The 23,241-nt window shown below is 33.0% G+C and overlaps 2 protein-coding genes across 4 annotated transcripts in view; one reads left to right on the top strand and one right to left on the bottom strand.

Moving 5' to 3' along the window:
• Positions 1–594, bottom strand: part of LRP1 (LDL receptor protein 1) — a 97,574-nt gene extending 96,980 nt beyond the window's left edge. Inside the window, exon 1 of the mRNA XM_074183572.1 lies at positions 169–594. Coding sequence (XP_074039673.1) covers positions 169–262 — 94 coding nt within the window. The 5' untranslated portion in view covers positions 263–594. The remainder of the gene's footprint in view (positions 1–168) is intronic.
• An 8,868-nt stretch (positions 595–9,462) lies between these two features.
• Positions 9,463–23,241, top strand: part of LOC111510256 (DNA helicase MCM8) — a 35,249-nt gene continuing 21,470 nt past the window's right edge. The window contains exons 1-6 of one of the 3 annotated variants that reach the window (XM_074183642.1): positions 9,463–9,575; positions 9,823–10,197; positions 17,270–17,529; positions 17,583–17,687; positions 18,918–19,073; positions 20,525–20,741. In XM_074183642.1, coding sequence (XP_074039743.1) covers positions 9,557–9,575; positions 9,823–10,197; positions 17,270–17,529; positions 17,583–17,687; positions 18,918–19,073; positions 20,525–20,741 — 1,132 coding nt within the window. In that variant the 5' untranslated portion in view covers positions 9,463–9,556. Of the gene's footprint in view, positions 9,751–9,822; positions 10,198–17,269; positions 17,530–17,582; positions 17,688–18,917; positions 19,074–20,524; positions 20,742–23,241 lie in introns of all 3 variants that reach the window. The other 2 variants (XM_074183640.1, XM_074183643.1) reach the window with 2 other exon arrangements.

Below are 23,241 nucleotides of genomic sequence, written 5' to 3'. Positions count from 1 at the left end.
TTGATTATTGTTTGTATTCTGACCCTCAAATTATTCATTATCAATTGTTTATTACTAAATTATTTTATTTTTTTGTTAGGGATCATGACTTTGTCTCATGGCCAGCTTTGTCTGAATAAAATAAAATATTAATTGAAGGAATCGTGACAGATTTTTTTAATACAATACCTGCTTTAGTAAACAGCTTTGTCGTTTCAGTATTGGAATCAGTGCAGTCTGAAAACTTTGCGAGGATGCAAAATATTAATATATATACGAGCATTTTGCACAAATGGAATATTAGGTACACCAAGTGAATATTTTTGGTCCAGACATTTTTTATTAAAATCACTCAAATATTGAACGGGGATATATTTAGTAATTTTCCGTTTGTAAACAACAGTTGACGATAATGAAAACTACAAAATACAAGACGAGTTTAACAAACACTATTTGGGAACTGCTAACAATAAACAACAACAACAAACATCATATAACTCTCAACCCCCTAGTCCGTATTATTGAAAACCACCGCACTACAAACTTCCACTTCCACTGAAAGCTTGGAACAACAATGCATACCGCACAACGCACATTGACCCATCATCGCATTGACCATTCATATTCATTTGCAAAAGCTATATCGTTGTCTCTCTTCGGCTTGTTCATAAACCCGTATCGTGTGATCCTTTCGATGATCACCATCTCGTCATCGAAGGGAACAGCTTCTCATTCGCAATGGCGTCGTTGGAAATTATTTCTAGGGATCAAGATGCGCTTTTAATTTGACAAAATTAAAATCAAATCAGTAGAAATATTAAGTGAAACTATAGCTGAAACCGTTCAACTTAAAAACATTTTATCACTTATTTTATTTTCATGGCTAGTCTAGTTAGCTCATTCAGTGCCTTATTATTACAAGGTATATTTCCAAATTTAGCCATAAACGTTCAATAACTTGACCTTTACTTAGCCTAGGAACATTGTTATGTTCTCTGTCTGTATCTGTAGAGTAGGGAGGGTGAGTGTAAGCCCACAGTACTTAGGCCACATGTGACCCATTGTACATCCTCCCGAGGAGTTGTCTTCCTAGGTCATCGTCCATCCTGTCCTTTCCAGAAAGGTGGACAGGTCACTGGGAGACATCTCCCTTATATCGGCAGGTGTAGGCCAAGACTCGCCGAACACACACTCTCTTATTGACGATAACTCCGGGCACTCGCACAGGACATGCCTGACAGTCTCATCTTCCTGTTCACACATCCTGCATAGAGGTGTGTTCACTAGCCCCATATTATGGAGGTGTTTCCTTAGTTGACAGTTGCCAGTCAGAAATCCTTCTGTTAGGCGTAGATTTTTCCTGGTCATTACCAGGCAAGATTACATCCTTTGGTTTCGTCTAGTCTCTTTAAGGATTGAGCATGGGTGTAACATTTGACTAGTTCCACAATTGTCGAAGTCATCAGGCCTTAGGTGCCACTGGGTCCTAAAATTCTTAGTCCAGTGGCTTCCTTGGCTAAAGAGTCGGCAATGCGATTACCTTTACTCCTGTTGTGCCCTTTAACTCACCTCAGGATAATGTTATTATCTACCGAGACTTTGGCTAAATCTTGGTGACACTCTAGTACTAGCCCTAAGGTTATACGTTGTCTGTTATGTTGCAGTGAGTCAGAATACGCTGAAATATCGATACTGAAGAGCAGAATGAGATCTCATAAAATTATTCAACTTGACCAAGCTGTTCATCACTTTTTTCAGTGTAGCACTAAGTTTACTAAAAAAGGCTACCTGGTGAATTATGCACTGATGCGAGATATTAGACCTGGGTTTTTATCCCTGATTCTCTTTACTACACCTTTTTCCATATTTCCATAAAAATGGTATGTAGTTCAACCTATGGATGTTTCGTGTGCGTAATAAAGATTTAAAATTATTACTAACTCGCACAAATACACGCGCAAATACACGCACACAGGCTAGATAGGAAACTGATCAAACCATATCAGTTATTGTAGGTTCTTGTAAAATAAGTTACTTAGGTAACTTAAAATAAAATAAGTTCTGTCATGTTCTATGTGGCTTAAAAATATTATTTCAATAATTGAAGGTAAAGTATATCTTATCTATGTATTGATTTATACTTGGTATACAACACATTACAATATTCGGCGGTCCGAGATTCGTCCTTTCACGGTCCGCAAACGGACCGCGGTCCGCCTGTTGCCACCGTTGCTCTAGTCTAGTCCGTCACACCAGAAAGTTGTAAACTCCGCACACATGCACTAAACTGTGTGGAATATTATTCCACATTGCCATTTCCCCATTCCTTCAAATAGTTTATCAATTTTTAAATAAATAACCTTCTGATGATATGTATCTACTCAGAGGTTATTTTGCTTTTTTTGTGAACTGCCATAGTATTAGAATAACAGGAGCCTAATTAAGCTCAAAATTGTACATTTATAAATATACAATTGCGTCTTGCCTTTTATTATATTATGTACAGTGATGTGTTGATTCATGATGATTGAATAACTATATTCTACTTTGACAAAATAGCTTGTTACCTAAATTTCAGTTTTAATGTATTGATTGTCTAAGATTAGGATTTTTTACTCTAAAGTACTTTTCAAGCCCTATTTTGGAAGAATTGAAACAAATATTAATCCGCCATTTTGTGGTTGTGGCCAGCTTGGGTTTGAATTTTTTCCATGATGTACTGTTTGTTCAAACAATACGGCACTCCAAGGAATAATGATACAAACTAAGGACCCATTTATCAGATGTATAAGAGCCATAACTCGATTATTAATTAGTAAGCGTAACATATTATGAAAAGAGAAATGAAAATTTCTATGTTTTTTACCACTTTTATTTGTAACTAACGTTACTGCAGTCTCGTCCTATATAGACATTCTCAAACGTATACAATAAACTACCCAAAACACGAGGCTAACTATTAATGTAGTCGATGAGGCCGACATCCAAAAAAGCATTATATTTGAGAAGAATAAACATCTCCTTCGGTTTTGGAAACAATCACTTATTTTATTAATTCAATTATTTATGAAAAAAAATTAATAAAACAACAAAAAAAATGTCAATTTTCAGCTTAATGTAAATTTCCTTCATTGAAGTTATACTCATTCGTTAAGTCATGACTTATAAACCTATAGGTATGCGAAAAATTTGCCTTCAAATTGTACAGTGAAAATTATTATTGAGGAAAAATTATAGAGATTACAGGCATAGCTGTGTCATGGGAACTGCTACAAGAAAGCTCACTGATGAGGAAGAAACAAATTAAATATACCTATCAATATCATTCACAAAAATGTCTAGAGCATGCACAGAAGATACACATAGAAACACATCATACACGGTAATGCTACTTATTGCTACCCGGCGAAAAAGCGGGAAGCCAAAAGATACGCAGGAATAGCTGGAATGTGAAAACCGAAAAAAACGTTTTCATTCTAAATCGAATCTGCCGTAGTTTTGTGATGGGTGGTTAGCAGATCTGTTAAAAAAAATCATATTGCCAGACTTGCACCGTCTGACTACTGCATGACGATATACCCGATATTCGGTATGAGATTGTAGACTTCGGACTACTTTTATTGAACTCTGAACATTCCAGACTCCACCAATATCATTCGGTAAAAATGATTGCTACTGAGGATTATCCTTGGCGGAATGAAGCTTTTTTCACTCTCGAACATATAAAGGTTAAAAAACTTGTCTGGATAAATGCAAAATGCACAAGATTGTGTTATTCCTGGTTCAGTCGGGGAATATGTTTCTTCTCGATTCTAATTTTGTTCGGACTAGTCTGTGCATTTCTTTGATTTAAAGTCCAAATAAACCAAGAATCAAACTTTTCAAGTCAATATTTTTATTTTATAACTTTTCAAAATTATTGTCAATGTCAGAATCGTCTTCTTTTATAGACAAACCATGATCAATTATTTTAACATACTAAGTGAAAAAAATTAATTTGAAGCAACAACACCAATTATCACTTATTTCACGGTGTTGGGAATATTTATTAATTGCTGTTAATTCCTTGAAATTTCCTAAATGGATCGTATTTAAAAATAGGGCATGATAGGCTTAAAAATAAGTATTGAAATATAAATACTATTCTACCGGCCAATCAAACAGTAACATCATTACTTTTTTCCTAATATATCATTACTCCACATGTTATAAGGACAAAAAGTCAAAATTTAGAAAACAAACCCGGAATGAAAACTGTTAGCATATCAAAGTATGAAGTTCAAATTTCCATTCAGGTGTGAAAAATTAATTCAAAATATGCACATCTTCACCAATAGAATATACAATGCACCACCCCTGTTGTATGTGAGAAACGAGTATCATCAACCGAACCGCAAATGAACGAGCGGTTTAACGAAGAGTAATAGTGTTTTCTGTTGGTAAAACCAGTGCAAATTCCAAGTTTTTCTTTCCTTCATTAATTTATAATGGAATAGAGGGCAGAGATACAATGAATATGCACCAGTTTTCACTAACGGAAAACGCATACAAGTTCTAAACTCAAACAACCAACAATCTACCAGTTTTTATGAACTTCAAATTGTATCAAGTAGGTACATTATTAACTTATTCTGACATGTTTCAACACTAATGCATCGAGAATAAGTTTGAATCTTCCAGTTTCATTCAGCAATTCTGTTATTTGAAAAGAAAATTTTATTATGTTATAGTTAGCTTTTTGAATTATTGTTTTTTTCCCTATTATAAACATTGTATGTTACTTGTTATTATTATTGTTATTATTATTAATTGGGACATCTGATGCCAATGAAAAGTTTATAAACTTATGCTGAGTCAGCTATATAACTCTATGTATCTATCAATTACTTGCTTCAATAATTCGTAAATATTAATACACATTTGGCTCTCTTCAATACGTATAGCTATTTTTTTAAATGGTGTCTTAAGTGAATGTTTATATACAGTGCGGACATAAATAAATATTTCCCCCCTCAATTTTTGAAAGGGACAAGATATCGAGGTCGGACAAAGTATATTTTAGTACTTTTTGATAAGAATGACAATAGTATTTCATCATTCGTCGCCGAGAGGACGCCACTTTTCAAATAGAAAGGGTGTCTTATTGTAGATCTTGTAATACCTCGTTTGATAGGTGAATTTTAAAAATTGTTATCATTCACTTTCTGACAATAAAGAATTTTGTATACAAATTCATTTCTTACATTACAAAATGTTTCTGGAGTATTTTCGTTAGAAGGACCTCCTATTCTAATTATAAGCTTCGGAATAAACTGCGATGGTGTAACATACACTTTCGATTTCACGAATCCGCACAAAAATATAAAAACTTAATATTAGGTAATCTAGCAGGTCATTCTATGAGAGAACATTTTTCATGATAATATAGTTACACAATATTTGAAACATTTTAACTTCTAGGCACTGTAGCATCCTCGGTAGAAATGAATTTGCCTTCATAACATTTGGATATCCACCTGTTTGAATAAATCAATAACTTTTTTGTCTTAATCAACATTCTTTTGGAAGTAATAAATGTATCGAGACATCCTCTATCTATTATGTGAGTAATTTTTAATGTTTTAATCAGACCAAAGCTCTGTATGTCCTTTAATTAAACTTTCAAATTTGGATCTCTCCAGAAACATGATCAAATTGAATCTTATTTCGATGATATGAGCATGTGTAATGGATCAACTTCTAACGCCAGTAGTGTGAATCTCGGTGTGCCTTAAGGCTCACTCCTTAGGCCATTACTGTTCCTCATACATGGTAATGAAATTTTTTTTCAAATGGAAGATGAGTATATAACAAATGTTCGCGGAAGTCACCATAACTATATCTTACCATACTGCAGAGCAACTTACTATCAAACTAGATAGTGTTCTAAATGAATTCAGTACCTGGTGCAGAGAAACAAGCTAATACTGAATGTCTCTGAATCAGCATCTGTGAATTTTCACTTTGGAAAAAATGCGAAATTGACGATATCCAAACATTGAATAGTTAGATAAATTCCTAGGCACTACCTGGGATAGTGTTTGTTCCAATCTAAATGACATACCTGTTCTGTTCTGTAACTGTTCTAAAACAGTTACAGTTGAGCTTGGTCGAGGCGGGACTAATGAACCTATATTATGCGATGGATTACCTCCAACCTCAATATTAGCATTATTAGGGTTTAGGCAGATTTCATTCGCGTTTTTATTGCACATAAGAGAATAGTTCGTCTTATATTTAATTTTGAATGAAGATCCGACTGGATCTTCCATTTTCATCATTAAATGCATTTTGTTTGCTAGACGTAACTTGTCATCATTCTCGACAAATGCCTCAAATCATAATTACAATAAACGAAGTGTATTGCGATTCTTGCAGCATAGATTAATTCACTTTTGAGATTCTCCACGATATAATACAATTCTCCGTTACGACGAATTGTCACAAGAAATTAAGCAGATTATTAGCGACATAGCATTCCAAAACACGGTGAAAGATTAGCTAAGACTACTACTATATTTAGTAGGTCTGAAATGACCCTCTCACAACTGCTTCAAACTAATACATACAACTTCATTTCTATATTTGTATTTTATCTACTTTTGACGACGGAATTTCTTCACTTTCCCTTGGTATCGATACGTGTGTATATATACCTACAGTTGAAGATAACATTAGATTATGCGAAGTACTTACATATTTCAACTTTATACGACAATTTTGATATATACTAAAGAAGAAAGTAATACAAATAATGAAATTAAGAAACAACAAAAATTAATTGGCGCTCCGGGGCGACATCATTGATTCCAGTGGGGCATTTGCTTTTTCAGCTGCAGGAAAACCAGGAAAAATCTGCTGCACCACGTCATCTGAAGATATTGATCTGCCATTGTCCTCTCTTTCATAATGTACCTATATGTTATTTTCTTATAGATATTTCCAATTATTTGACATACCTCTAGATATGTCTCAATATGCGACTGATTTTACTATACCTACATATTTTTAGAATAGTTTTATGACTTGTCAAAAAACTTTATGTTCCTGAATAGTAATAAATGAATTGAACTGTCATATAGTCACTTTCAAACCAGCCTTCTCTTGCTGAAATACATCAGTTGAAAATTCAATTGAATTTGTCAATTATCCATACCGGTAGACATGCAAACGTGATGCTTCAGAAGAGCCCACTATAGATCACCTGATGAGTAATATGACGCCTCTACATATTTTTGAGGGGATACATGACATCTGAAGTGTACGATTCAAAACCGCACTTTATTTTCAGAACTTGTGGTTAGAAAAAGAGGTGCTTGCAACGAAATTACCCCACAAAAATTTCAAAATGTACAAAATTCATTTGAATTTCATTATTTCCTCAGAGATCGAGTGGTAAACATTTTGAATATTTATTTTAAATGAACTGGAGTGAACTTAGAATATATTTTTTCTTGAAATTATGATATTTATCGTTTGTTTGCAAGTTTTTAAAAAGAATGTAAAACTGCGTACCTATAACTCGGAAAGAGTAATCCGACTCCCAAAAATAAAAAAAGTATTTTTTTATATATACATTTCTATATATACCTATACATTTTTAGGAGAGATTGATTTTCAAGAAAGAAAGGGTTTGGCTTTCTACTTCTCCATCTCTATACAAAAAATGTGAGAATCTCCCAAAGAAAGGTGATGTGGGCCACCGGCCACGGACTCACGGTGCAAAGGGCCTCCAGCCTCAAAGCCAAAAATAAATTTGAAAAAGTAATAGGTATTATCATATATTACAGTTAATTATACTAATGTTATTATTTTTTTATGGATTACGGATATTTTGGTGCATTCTTCACAATTTATAAATCATATCAGGCTTAGGCACTAAGAAAGATAGACTTAAAGGGATAAAATGGGAATCCGATTCAGCACAAAGAAAAAGAAAATGTTTGTTTCTTTAATTTTAGTAAAGTGAGTGAATAGTCGCAGTGTCAGTGACTTTCACTGGGCATGATTTTTTTCATTACTTTCGAGTTGGTTTTTTAATTTTTTAGTTTTCTGTTTGATTTTCCAAAAAAGTACAAGGAAAAATGTTGGTATGTGTTTCTTAATAAAAAAAAAATTTTAATTTCAAATGTTTTTTTTATTTTATAAACCCTTCTTCTTGCACCATCATAGGGCCTTGCGAAGTGTACCTTGCCCACATTAAATTTAAGTCTTGTGCCGCCACTGCCTTTACCCTTTCACCTAAATTTTGTCCCATTCAAAAGTTAAAAGAGGGAGGGACTATAACGTGCGCACTGTGTCAGCACTGTGATAGCTCGCGGTATCTGTATCTCTTGTTATTTGTTTGATATTGATAGAAAAGACATACTGATAGGTCCATAATTTATCCATATACAAACGGATTTTTTGTATCATAAAGATAATTGAAATGTTGGGATGTTTATAGTTCATAATATATGTTGGAAATTCATTTCAGCGAGAAAAGAGATTTGAACTTCGAGAATTATGTACAAATTGATTTGAATTTTGGCTTAATAAACTTTTGAGAGGAATTCATGACTAGTTTCCCTACAATTTACATTATATATAATATTTAATACGAATTTTTCCACAACCAATTTGAGTGCCTCGCTAAAAAATGTCTTACACAACCCATAACCGAAAATTTACAGAAACTCGAATTACCAACAGGAAAGTGCAGTTTTCAGTTGTTATGCAAAGTTTAGGGGTTCTGTGCTTATGGTATACTGTCAAGGACAGTAAACTTAGGGCAGGTTTATTGGATGCATAGAGACATCTTTCGAATGAAATGGTAGCCACAAATAAGTTGAAATATTTGAATTATGGTGGGTAGAGGTAAGGAAAACCATGTCAAGTGATGATTTAGCTAAAAAAGTGTCCACTACTAAAAATTCGATCAAAATGGCGCTAATATCAAGAGTGGTATGATATGTACTCAACCTGAGGTATACTTAGTTCAAATATTTAATATTTTTAATGACTCACGTTGTTAATGATATAAATGTAACTAATCACGTAGTCGAATATTATTTGGTTGATATATACCCAACAAAGTTACTTTGACATAACGTTGACAGTCAATGAGTTATTGTGAAATTTAAAAAGCTTCTACGAGCGGGGGTTCCAACTTCCGTTTTACCTAACTCTTGTTTTTCTTTAACTTTTAACGCTTCATTTAAAATTTACACTCTTACTACAGTGGCGCCTCCTTAATTTAATATCTGTGAACGGGCACATTTTGATACAAAGAGATGCTTCTTACACAAAACAACACAAATCCGAAATATATTTTACATACTGTTCATTACCAGTTGTGCTCAAAAAACCGGTACATATCCAGAGATCGTTCGGGTGTCAACTTAAATGCGACTTTTATTAGACGTCTGTGACAAAATAAGCACTGTTGTTTGGTTCTATGAGCAACTGTATTCTGTTGTTCTGTGTGAAAAAAAACGATTTGTTTTGTTTGAAATTTTAAAATGTGATTTTGAGGTTCAATTACAAGAAGTCAAAACATATGACAATACTCAAAAGAAGTTCGTATACATTTGTGATGTAAATATAAGTTAATATTAGCTATGTCGAAACCCTGGTTCAATAAAAAATTTCCAAGAAAAAACAAAACGTATGACAATAAAAATGAACCGAGTTTTATAACCAACTTACCCAACCATGGTTTCAGTGGATTCAGATTATACTTTCCTGATGAAAGTTAGTTTCAATATGAACCTAGACCTTCAGTCGATATTTGAAGGATTTTCATGGAATAATTTTTATTTTTAGCTAATTTGGATTGTACAGAGATACTGAAACATGTATCATGTTTTAAAACATTTTTCAAAGAAAATTCGTCAATTTACTCCATTGCAGACATTGTCAATGCTAGATCGTTTACGATTGACTATAAATTCATAGTTGATCACAATGAAATATTGTCCAAGTGGATTAATTTCAAAGATGACTTAATTGACAACTGTGAATATTCTCTCAAATGCATAGGTTTGGCAATGCACCAGTTCATCATAGATAGTTATGAAAATGAAGCCCAAGAAAATCGTGAAAATGTAGTAAAGTTGGTGGAAGTGCCCATGATTCAAGCCCGAATATCTAATGTCGAACCTATCTTGCAATTAAAAGACCTCCGAGTGAATTGTTACGGTGAGTTCAGAATTTTTTTTAAGTAAAAGACGCATCATCCTATGATAAATATTCACAATAAATAGTTTTTGAAAAAGTTTTTTGTTAGACTTACAGATTGAACTTAAAACTTAGCACTCCCTTCTACTTTAGGAGAAACGACTACTTGGACTTCAAAAAACTTTTAAATAGTTGACTAGTTGACTGAAACTACTTAACACTACATTATGATTCAATAAACCTGCACTAATTACTAAACAAAAATCAAGATTATCTTGCATATTACTACAAACAGTCAATTGTGGATGTAGAATATAAAGAATGGCGTGTAACATGCATATTCAAGTCAAAACACTGCCGTAAATTTCTCAATAACCTGGTTTGAGCTGATTTCTCATCATAGTTGTTATTGAAGTCTCCAGTCAGAATAATAAATGATCTTGTAGTTATTCATTAAGAAGTTTTTCTAGTTTGTTCAAAAATACACTTATATCACTGAAGGGAGATTCATATATACATATACAATATAAACTGACTTGTGCTATGAATAAGAGATAATTCAAATTGTTTTTCTTCCAGTATGTAACTGAATTTTTTGAAGCAAAAGTTTTGCGCAGAGAAGTTCTTGACCAGTATTTGGTTACATCCGTGAGGTGATATTTTTCTGTTATCACTGAATACTACAATATAGTTTTCCGCATAGCTCATTTCACTGGTTTGTAGCCAGTGCTCTGTTACTAATACCTGTCAGAAAATATAATATTTTCTAAAAACATATATTAATTTATTATTGATTGTATGTTCAAAAGCATTGAAGATATTGATAGTTTGGGTAAGTTCTTTTCTAAAAAAGTATAGTGATTATTGGAGCCCTTTTGCGAGATAGTATTCCTTTGGAATTTCCTGCCTTCCAGCATGAACTCCAATGGTATTTGGATTTGTTTTCAACACATTTTACACACTCTCTTGCATTCTTTTGTCTTTATTGAACCCTTTCAGTAATACTAAAATAGACTTTGTTATGAAATATTTTCTGGTTCTGCTCAGGCTGTAGTTGTCTTTTAAGTAATTTTTCCTGCTAAGAATATTGCAGTCAATATAGGAAATTTGTTTGCTATTTACTTTATGGATTTTGCGAGGATTTTGAGTTTTTTCATAAATGATCTGCTTTGCATTTATATATATGGTTCTGAGATATTAGTAACACATGTATGTTTGAGTTTACCAAATAAATTATTCACTGACAGCGAAGTTGAACTGTTTGACCATAATATTATAAAATCATTTTTGGTGAAATTCTTAACAAATTGGCATACATGATTTACCAACACAATAGATCAAACAGTGAGTTCCTCTGTTTGCCTAATCAGCAAGTCAGTAATATCTCTGCTATGATATCCAGAGACTACAAATATATTTTTTATCATTATTTTTCCACATATGATTACATTGGAGTTCATAAGTATTATCATCCCAATGCTGTTTTTGTTTTCTATTTCTTGATGGCTAGTTTTGATACTTATATCATCATATTCTTTCAAGTTTCTAAGTTCATTCAATTACAGATTTTTTTTGGGGGTCAGAGTTTTGATAGAGGTTGGCATAAATTGGTTAATTCATTCTATCTCTTCTGTCCTTCTCATATCTATAAAGTTGATTTTTTTTCTGAATTGTTTTCATAAGTTCATTGTTCTCAGATTTCATTTCCACTATATTTTTTTTAATTGAGGATATTTCTATTACTTATTTCATTTCATATAATTTTTTGCAGTCTAGCACATCATATTCAAAATCTTGCTTCGACTTTTTTAATTATTTTATATGAAGGCATTAACCAGGCTCCACAATGCTTGAATTTTTTTATTGAGTTCTTCTATTTTATATTCTTTATTTCCAGATTCTTTTTCATACTGTTCAGAGTAATATATTCAGTGTGCTACCTATATTGAGGTAATAGCTTTGTCTATATAAACTAGCAGGATGGAAAATTCCTAAACATTCGAGACATTGAATTTTTGAAATCCTTTGTTCCTATGTGCTTAAGTTAGTGCGAACTTATAGACTGTATTTGGAATACCAATGAATCTTCATTGTCCTGTCTGTTACAAAGTTTCTCTTTCTCTTTCATCAGGCATGGTATCAGTTTGCTGAAGGTTTATTTAGAGAGATCTACCAAATTCCATGCCGTGATGAACATATGAACATACAAAAACATACCATTAAAGGAAAAGATGACTAATGGTGAAGCAATACTAAATAAACAACAAGAAGTGATGAACGATATTTTAAATCTGAATAAAACTCCAGGTGAATACCAGATTGCAACAAATGATCAAGGATATACGGTAGTACAGCGAAAAAAACACCAGAAGCAAAATGACTGGAAGCAAAGATCAAAACTAGGTAAAGCCAAGGATGATGTCTTTGTTGGAGAAGAGTCAAAAATCTGGATGTATGTATACAGGGTTCAACAAAAAGTGACAGAGGAAGATATCACTAAATATTTAAAAGGAAAACTTGGAGGAAACGAGGATTGTACAGTGAAGGACATAAGCAGTGAAACAAATAAACTGAGATGCTTCATGGTTGGAGTTAATTTAATACATAAAGAAAATATTTACCAGCCTGAACTGTGGCCAAGGGGAGTAGGGTTTAAACGATTCGACTTTCAAAAGTATAGAGACTTTCAAAAGCGAAGGGTAAACAATCAAAGGCCAGACAATTTTTTATAAATGGAAGTGAATCTTATTCCAAAACCATTACAAACTTCAATGAACTGATTAATGGTAATGACGCAGTGAGCATATTTCACATACGTCACGACGTCCAAGACACAAGGAGGGACGGGTCCGAACTTGACAAGTTAAATGCATATCATGACACTAATAAGGTTAATAATACTAACATTATCAACAATAATTTCAGTATTTTCCATATAAACACACAATGTCTCTCAATATGACTTCACTTTCGACGTCATTTGTTTGTCAGAGCACTGGCTACACAGTGACCACTTGCAAACTATCAATATTCAAAACTATCAACTTGCTGCCTATTTCACTAGAAATGTTCACCAACATGGTAGGGTTGCAATATATTGTAAAAATGATTTGGATTTCAATATTTTGAACTTGGGCGACTTCAGCGTGGAATGCCATTCGGAGTTTTGTGGCATACTTTTAAAACCTCAGAATCTTCTGTTATTTTGCGTATACAGACCCTGTACAGGGGACATTAACTTATTCCTGAGCAATCTCGAAGGTTTATTATTTAAATACTCCAAACCAAAAATGAAAATTATTTTATTAGGTGACTTTAACATAAATTTCCTGTCCAATACACCATCACTACAACTTTTGAATAATTTAATAGAATCATATGGCTTATCTATAAAAATTTTGAATTATACCAGAATTACAACTTTATCCTCATCTTGCATAGATAATATAATCACTGACCTGAACGATCAAATTCTAGAGGTAGGTACACTTGATCCCTGTCTTTCTGATCATAACGGCCAATTCATAGTCTTAAATCAGAGTGTGTGTCACGCAAATGATATTATGCAGACAGTTCGTTTTACAAAATCTGGGATGGACCGTTTCAAAAGCAAGTTATCTAAGACAAATTGGGATGTGATTTCACCCAATGGTGTCGATGTAAACTACTATTGCGATTTTCTCATAGAGACTCTTCAAACTTATATTAGAGAATCTTTTCCCCTGAAGAGAAATTCACCTAGTGAGAATCTCTTCCAAATTAAATGGTTCAATGACACTTTAAAATCTATGAGAGAAGCTGTCAGAATTGTCTCCGAGGCAACTAGAAGTCCTGTCGATGTTAGAGCCTATAAACTCATGAAGAAACAATACAGTGCTGAATTATTGCGACAAAAAAAATATGCCCATGATGCATATATGATAAACTCTCAGAATACATCACGGGCATGTTGGAATATAATAAACTCTGAAAGAAATAAGATATCACGCAAAAAACTGACTACTGACTTTTCTGAAAATGATTTTAACACCTTTTTCTGTACCGTTGCTGAGAATACTATCAGGTCTCTCCCAAGTATTGACCCAGAAAACTCTTATAATTTTAGAAATTTTCCTTCTCCTGTAAATTCTTTCTTTTTAGATCCAGTTTGTCCTCAAGAAGTACTAACTGCAATAAATAAATTGAGCAACTCTAGCTCTCGAGACGTTCATGACCTAAATAGCAAGTTGTTTAAGACCTCTGCTGAATTTATTTTAAATCCTTTGACTTACTTAATTAATATAATTTTTTCCAGTGGCATCTTTCCTGATACTTTGAAAATATCTAAGGTGATTCCACTCTTTAAAAAGGGCGATAAATCCCAAATGGACAATTATCGTCCAATTAGTATCATTCCATTGATTGGCAAAATAATTGAAATTATCCTAAAAGATAGGCTTTACTCTTTTTTTGAAAACAAACTTTATTTCAGCGAATCACAGTTTGGTTTCCGGAAAAACAAAAATACTACCCACGCTGCTTTCAAGGTTGTTGCCGAGATAGTGGAAGGCCTTGATCAGGGCAGGCATACTTCTCTGACATTATGCGACTTGACCAAGGCCTTCGATTGCGTTTCACATTCCCTACTTATTGAAAAACTAAGTTATTATGGCATAAGGGGCACTACCCTGGAACTCCTTCGTTCATATCTTACAAACAGATTTCAGTGTGTTGAGCTGAACAATGTAAAATCTGATTTGAAAAAAATCGAGCATGGCGTCCCTCAAGGTTCAATCTTGGGACCTTTCTTATTTATTGTGTATATAAATGACTTATGCCACGCCATTGCACCTACTAAATGTTTTCTATTCGCTGACGACACAACAATTATTTGCTCAAGCAAGTCTTACACTAACTTGAAAGACTCTGTCATCACAGTACAAAACTCAGCTAAGCTTTGGTTCACGAAGAATAAACTCAAATTGAATGAAAGAAAAACCCAAAATTTGATTGTCTCCACAAACACTAATTATCGTGAGGGGGCAAATGTATCGTTTTTAGGCATTACGATTGATGACAAATTAAGCTGGAAAAATCATCTTGACCTTGCTGTTCGCAAATTATCTTGTGCTCTCTTCGTTCTGAGAAGGTTAAAACATGTAACGAACCCTTATATTATGAGAATATCTTACTTTTCCCTTTTTCATTCTGTACTTTCGTACGGTATTCTCCTTTGGGGAAACTCTACTAACGCAATTGCTGCTTTCAGATGCCAGAAAAAAGCCATACGCATCTTGGCTAACCTGGGATACAGAGACCACTGCCATCAATTTTTTATTCGTCTGGGTATTATGCTTCTGCCTACTTTATATATTTATACTGTTCTGCTAGAAATACATCGCAATAAAGATACTTTACTAAAAAACTCCGACATCCATAACCACAATACCAGATCAGCTGACTTACTAAATACTCGTTATCACAGGTTATCTGTAAGCCGCAGAAACTCCCTAAATCTGAATCTGTATAACATTCTCCACCACTCTATCAAAATATTGGAATTCAAAAAATTTAAATTAGTCCTAAAAAATTACCTACTAGAAAATTGCTTTTACAGTACCGATGAGTATATGGACTCAGTTAGGTACTTTAAGCCTTATGAGCTATCATAAGTATGGTTAACCATGATCTTTTATTGTATTTTAAAATATATTGCTCATGTCTAAATTTTAAATCTTATACTATATATTGATAATCTGTTACTAGACGTTAATTGTTCTTTTAATTATATTTTTATATATTTTTTAATTTTGATTTGACTAATATGACTGTGAATTTACTGTGACTTGCCATAAATGTATAAACTACATAATCTGGTCAAATAAACTACTACTACTACTACTACTATACTGGGAAGGAAGACTGTTTATAATCTTTATTATTTTGGCTATATGTAAAATTTTCTCGTCCATGTCTTCTAATTGATTAACAACTTAGGACTTAGGAAAGATGCAATTTTGGAGCCATTCTTCATTTTCAGGTCATAGACGTTTTGATGTGATTTGTTTGGAGACCTCTGTTCTTTGTTCATGAATTGTGGTTCTTTTGGTTCACATTTCTGCAGCAGACAGGCAATTTACTAAAGGAGCAAATTGTTCTTTGCATATGGCAAGCTCTTGTGTGTATTTTATAGACAAATATATATTTTAACGATCAAAGAACATTATTCATGATATTCCATATTCTATATCGAGAAGATACTTTTGATTGCATTTACTTTGATTTTAACTCAACTATGCATTGACAGAATGGTTAAGGCTTTTTCGTCGACCCTTTTCTATCTGCCGTCGTGCTGTTTGCTATTTTTGAACTTCTAGGTAAATTGCGTAAACCCTGTATATATTTACTCAGGTACTCTGGTGTGATAATATCTGGGTAGTTCTGATAAACTGCCAAATAATATAATAAATTCTTCTTCTATCCATCTATTCAAGAGAGACTTGATAACATTAACAAGGACAATTTGAATTAAAGCTTATTTATATTTAAAATATATTAATTTCATTTCATTTTTATTTGTCTAAAGAAAATTTTCATTTTATGATAACTGTAAGACTTTGTTCTGAATGAATATGTAAAAGTGTATCCTACATAGAATATGTGCTATATAGTTTTTTCTGATTTTTTTGTGATTTTCTGATATTTCGTTGAAAGTAGAATAATTATTTTCATTTGTTTGTATTATGTGTTGATAAAATAGGCTTGCCTTTCTGGAAATAAAGTTCTTCTTCTACCTGGATTGAGTAAATTATCAATAACATTCGTCAATCCTTTTCTACCTGTTGTCGAGCAGTCAAATAGCATAATGACAGGTAAGAAAGGGTCGACGAATGTTATTGACAATTTACCTAAACCAGGTCAGGTAATTTGCCAAATATATTATCTGAAAAACTACAATGTTATTGAACAAAAGTCTTTTTTTCTATGCATTTTTCTGGGAATTCTCACCTCAAACACTGTGAAAAAATGAAAATTGTAAAGGAAACCTTCCTTCATGAATCAGATATTATGACTGAACAGGGTGATTAATTTATTTTCTTTTTTTTTTTTTTAGGAAAATTAGTTACAGTAAAAGGAACAGTTATAAAAGCTGGACATGTCAAACTTATGTGCCAGTATATGACTTTCTCTTGCAGTATTTGTTCTGGAACTCAGATAGTGAAACAAGTGGATGGAACCTACACTCCCCCCACAAAATGCCAAACTGTAGGTTGCAGAGCCCAATCTAATTTCAATGCTGAACCCATGTCTAACTTCAATAGGACAATGAGTTGGCAATCTATTAAAATTCAAGAACTACTTGGTTCAGAACAAGTAACTTTATACTGCCTGCTCTGGTTTGTTTTTACAAATTTTTTTTTTTTTAGTTTGACCATGCTAGAATACCTCGAATGCTTGAATGTGAATTATTGGAAGATTTGGTAAAAACCTGCATACCGGGAGATGATATTACTGTTACTGGAGTCATTAAAGTAAGTCGAAAAGTAGAAATATAGAGATTTTCAGAATGAAATATAGATAGTTAATTAATTTATGTTATTTGTAATATCCTGTATTATATATTCATTATCTCCCAGTTTACTGAACTTTCTTAAAATAAAATTCAAAATATTTTAATGTTGAATTTGAAAAAGCCTTCCATTTATTTTTTATCAAAAAATCCATGTAACATTGTGAAATCCTCAAAAAATAACATTATTGCATATCGTTTTATACTTTGTCAATAAAAAATGTTCTTTGGAAAATCAAGAATATTTTGATAAATTAACTTAGTCTCAGTCCAAATAGTTTTGGGATTATAGACAAAAGAGAGGCTGAAAAGCTTTATAATTCATTGCAATCCACGAATAAATCTGACCTTGTGATGCACTGTTTGGAACCTTTGGTGTAGTAATGAATATTACTAGAGTTACTTCCTCTCGAAGATGATCACTTGGTGATCGAAACACGTGTCGAGGTGTTAAAATAACGGTTTGGTGTTGGGAAAAAACTACAGTAATTTCAAATCTGACCTACCTTATAGTTCTGTAATGAAATCATACTATAAAGAATCGAGTTTAGATATTTAATTTATTTCATTCAACTTATTCACAATTTAAGCAGGTGTAAACTAAAATTGGATAGCTTGCTTAAATATTCAAATGTTAATTGATTTCAGAAAATATATCATTTTAATGAATACAGAAGTGTACTGTATTCATTGCCAAGATATTAGAAAAAGAAAAAGATAGACATTTATGATTGCCTGGAAGGTAACTGCAAATCATTTCATTTTTACAAATGATCTAAAATAACCACCATTTCACGATTACTACTCTCTGACATATCTTATCTAGAACAGAAAATTCCTTTTCAAACACAATAAATTGAGTAAAGTCATCATAAATCCAATATTTCTAAAGAAACAAGCATGGGAAAATGTTGAACACAAAAAACAACGGAGAACCATACATTTCTTGACCAGAGATACCAATAGATAAAACGAGTGTTATTAGTGGCAATCGATTGTAAATTAAAAAGTCGAAATCTTCAATAACGTGAAATATTTGATTTGAAAAATGAAATGAGTCTATTTATCGACAAAACCACGAGAATTCTCTAAAAGTCAAATTTAATCCAACACACTTTCTTTCAGTAATATTTCAATTGGATAATTTTTTTTCAGCAAAGAAAAATATCAAATTGACGTATATTTATTTCAGGTGAGAGATCATTTGAGTAATCATGGAAAAAATAAACAAAACACTGTCTTCAGTTTATACTTAGAAGCAATTTCTGTTTACAACAACAAAAGGCATAACAAAAGCGAGTCCACAGAGGGAATAACTTTCAATACTAATGACTACTATCTTATTAAGGTAAGTTTCTTATATAAAGAGGTGTAGAGAGAGAGAGACAAACAGACAGAAAGCGGCCGATACCGAAGCATTGCTTTGCAATGAACAACCTTTGAAACCCTCATTTATCTTTGGCATTTGTGGTTTGAGTTTTCTGTTAAGTAAATGAATAGCGTCTTTATGAAGGAAATCGTTTATCACTACTACTTACAGAATATTTCAAATGTTGCATCCTTCATCTGGTCTAATACAACTAATGATTCTTTATCATTTTTTTTCTGATTAATTCGGCCGTTACTTGATGAAGATCCATAGTAATTTTACAAACTACACCTAAACGGTTTGATCTCCACAAACTTTATTGAAAAAATATATCACAACATGTTTCGCTAAACATTAGCTTTTTCAAGTGATTAATCACATTAATCACTTGATCAAATCGTTTAGGTGTAGTTTGTGAGATTCTTTATCAGATCGAAACCACACTCTTTGGTATTGAATCATGGATGCAATGCTTTTGGGCAACAAAGTAATACGTAATACTATTTATTACTACTGTAATGTGGTTTCCCTTGACGTTGCTTTTCTTAATTCAGGTAGCTCAGTTGGAGAAAATATGTCTGGGGTTTGACAAGTAGAAAGACACTTCAGGTGGAATAAAATAAAACTTACACAAATTGTTAACTCTATTTACAAGTGTCTCAGGTCAAGTTCCGGGAAGAAACTGGAGAGTAGTCGGATTCGTTGGTTCTCAGAACGACGATTGTCTCAACGTAGACTTGGTGGGCTTCACATACTATGATTTTCCAGGACAGTCGGGTGGTTCTGCACTCCCTTTAAAGGGCCTTAAGCTCAACAAACTTCAAAGGCGCTTATAAACGGCAACAATCGCCTACCCAGAGGGTCGCTGGTATGGTTACAGCCAATTCAATGCCAGAGCCACTAGGAGACGTCTTCTTACAGCTCAGCCCTCTAAAGGCAGAACGCAATGGAGTGATTTAAGTCCCTGAGAGTACCTCCACTCGATAACATGTAACGGTAGTCCAGTTCTGCACGCTGAAGACACTCGTCGAGTGATATCGGGTATAATCTTATCCCGTCGCCAAGACAGCACTTGAGACGGTCCGTTTTCGGAGCTAGCGTGTATATACTGATTAACACTATTTAGGAATGTAGCTAAATGCTGCATTACACTAGTCAACACAATTATTTAGGAATGGAGTTGGATGCTCCATTACATTACTAAAAACTTGTAACAAGACTCCTCAGTTTTTTCTCTCGATTGTGTGTGACTGAGAGTTACAAAGAACAATTTTTAAATAATGCAAAATAAACTTCAACTTGGTTGCTTTATGTTTCAGTTCTCTATTACTGATTTTCAGTTGCCCTTCGAGTTACCATGTTGGTGTCAAAAGTATACTTAAAATTCTTTAGGCATTCTAGATATATAATTTTTCCACGGATTGTTTCAGAAAATCCATTCAGAACCCAATTTATTCAGGCTTCTGGTCCAATCACTATGTCCAAACATTTATGGCCATGAAATTGTGAAAGCAGGACTTTTACTTGCTCTAATAGGTGGAACTAAATCTGACACTTTCAGGGCAGAATCCCATGTGCTTATGGTTGGTGACCCAGGATTAGGAAAAAGTCAAATGTTGCAAGCTTGTGCTAATGTTGCACCAAGAGGTAACTAAATTATTCCATACAAAAATAAAAAAAAAGAGAAAAGTGAAACAGCAAAGATTTTGAAACTTGTTTAAAAATTGACTCTTGCTATGTTATCAGATTTATCAACATTCAAGCTGCACCTTCATTTATTGTCTATCCAAATGGAATTTGGCAGCAGAAGGACTGATATAGATTCATTCCAATATAGGGAGAAATAAGCGGTAATGTTTTTCGGATGAGATTTATTGCTGAAATTGTTATACGTTCCCTTTTTCACAATGAAAATGAATTGGGAAGAAAAGTTTTTGGCTTCCTACTTCTCCATCTTTATTCAAAAAAAGGGGTAAAACTTCCGAAGGAAGGAAAAGCAATGACTTTCAAAATAAATGTGTAGATCATGCATAGAAGTAACTTTCAGGCACAAACTGTAAGAAAAAGTTCCATCCAAACAACTACTTTCATATAAAGAATTAATGACATGAAAGGAACAGTACTTTTGAAACAACTACTTTTATAAGAACATTGAATTATACAAAAAATACTGTTTCGTATTCAGCTTGTTCTCCAAACTTTCGTTGTGGAATTGCTACACAGTATAGTATATGTCATCCTCAATAGCGGACATCGATGTTTCGGAATAAGACACTTATTGCCTCTTGTGGATAACATTACAAGAGGAAGCACTCAATTCCTTCATAACATTACGACTTCATGTCACGGATGAGTTGAATCTACACATGTCACAACAACAGTACGTAATGACATTCATTCGCTTATTTGATTCAATCCCAGAACGGGATCTTATTTAAATTGAAAAGGATATATTTTTAGGAGAGGTCAATTTTTGGGAAAGAAAAGTTGTTGCTTTCTACTGCTTCATCTTTATACAGAAAAATGTGGGAAACTTCTGAAGGAAGAAAGAATTGAATTTTAAAATAAACACTTTACATACATGTGTAGATCAGATAATGCATGGAAATTATTTTGATACACAAACTGGAATAAAAATTCTCTCGAAACAACTACTTTCATATAAACATCGAGTAACACGTAAAAAAGGTTACTTTCGAAAGAACTATTTCTCTATAAATGTTGAATTATATGAAAAAATTTTTTCCTTTTCAGTTTGTTCTGCCGACATTCGTTAAAGAATTCAATAGATAGATAGATAGATATGTTTATTCATCACTGAAGTTTTACAAGTACAGCATATAAACTTGCCTCCCTAAAACTTATCGGACTAGTCAGACATACAACAAATACAATTAGTATAAAAATAAAAGCATAAGCTACCCTATACCAATTTATATATACTATGAACAGAATGCTAAGAACTCGTCCATTGAATAAAAGGCATTTGAACATAAAAGATCAAACAATTTTGATTTAAATAATTTAAAGCTCTCAATTTCACCCATTAGTGTGACTGTGTGATTATAGCAAATAATTCCCTGATACATATATGAATTCTGTCCCAGTGATAAGCGAGAGAATGGCAAACGTATACAATTAGTGTTGCGTGTACTATAATTGTGGATCATAAAACCCCTCTCATGGCTGAAGTGCCGTTTTTTTACCTCAAGAGTTATTAAATATATATATAAGCATGAAAGAGTTAGAATTCTCAAACGAACAAATATTTCTCTACAGCTCTCTCGAGGATTGGCTCTCACCATACATCTTAAAATTCTTTTCTGTATATAAACACCTTTTGAATATGAGCAGAATTGCCCCAAACAATAAGACCATAACTCAGTGTGGACTGAACAAGACCATAATAAGCTAGCTTAAGAGTTTCCAGAGATACTGTTCCTTGTAGTTGTCGAATAACAAAGCAAACACTGCTTAGTTTGGATACAATATGATCTGTATGAACATTCCATGTGAGCTTCTGATCTATGTATACTCCAAGGAATTTACAATATTTTACTTGCTCTATGGACCTATGATTCATTCTTATTAATAGACTATGGTCAAGGCTGATATTTTGTTGTTGAAATACCATAAAACAAGTTTTATTGATGTTGACTGATAATCCATTATTCTCGCACCATTGTTGGAATTCGCGCGCACATGTATTGCTAGTTGTAACAGTGCCTGTTAGAGATTTTTCAGCCACCAGCTGGTTTGTATCATCTGCATAGATAATCATTTTGTTATGAGATATACATGAATATATAATATCATTAATGAAAGCAATAAATAGTGAAGGACCTAAAATAGAGCCTTGAGGTACACCAGTTGTTACTTTTAATCGGTTAGATTTCACTTTGTCTACAACCACTATCTGTGACCTATCCTTTAAATAGGATTCTATCCAAGTGTTGGCCACTCCTCGAATACCTATCCTATAAAGTTTCTCTATTAATAATCTGTGATCTATAGTATCAAAAGCCCTACTAAGGTCATAATAAACGGCTATTGGATTTTGTTTTTCATTCAAGCAGTAATAAACATGGTTACATAATTCTTTTATAGCAGTTTCTGTAGATTTTTTATGCCTGAAGCCATGCTGACA

Source organism: Leptinotarsa decemlineata, unplaced genomic scaffold (assembly GCF_025532065.1).
Source record: "Leptinotarsa decemlineata unplaced genomic scaffold, Ldec_3_MD MMD2_tig00026340_RagTag_RagTag, whole genome shotgun sequence".
NCBI classification, from domain to species: Eukaryota; Metazoa; Arthropoda; class Insecta; order Coleoptera; family Chrysomelidae; genus Leptinotarsa; species Leptinotarsa decemlineata.
Note: the sequence above shows the minus strand (reverse complement) of the source record. Positions and strands in the feature narration are given on the sequence as shown.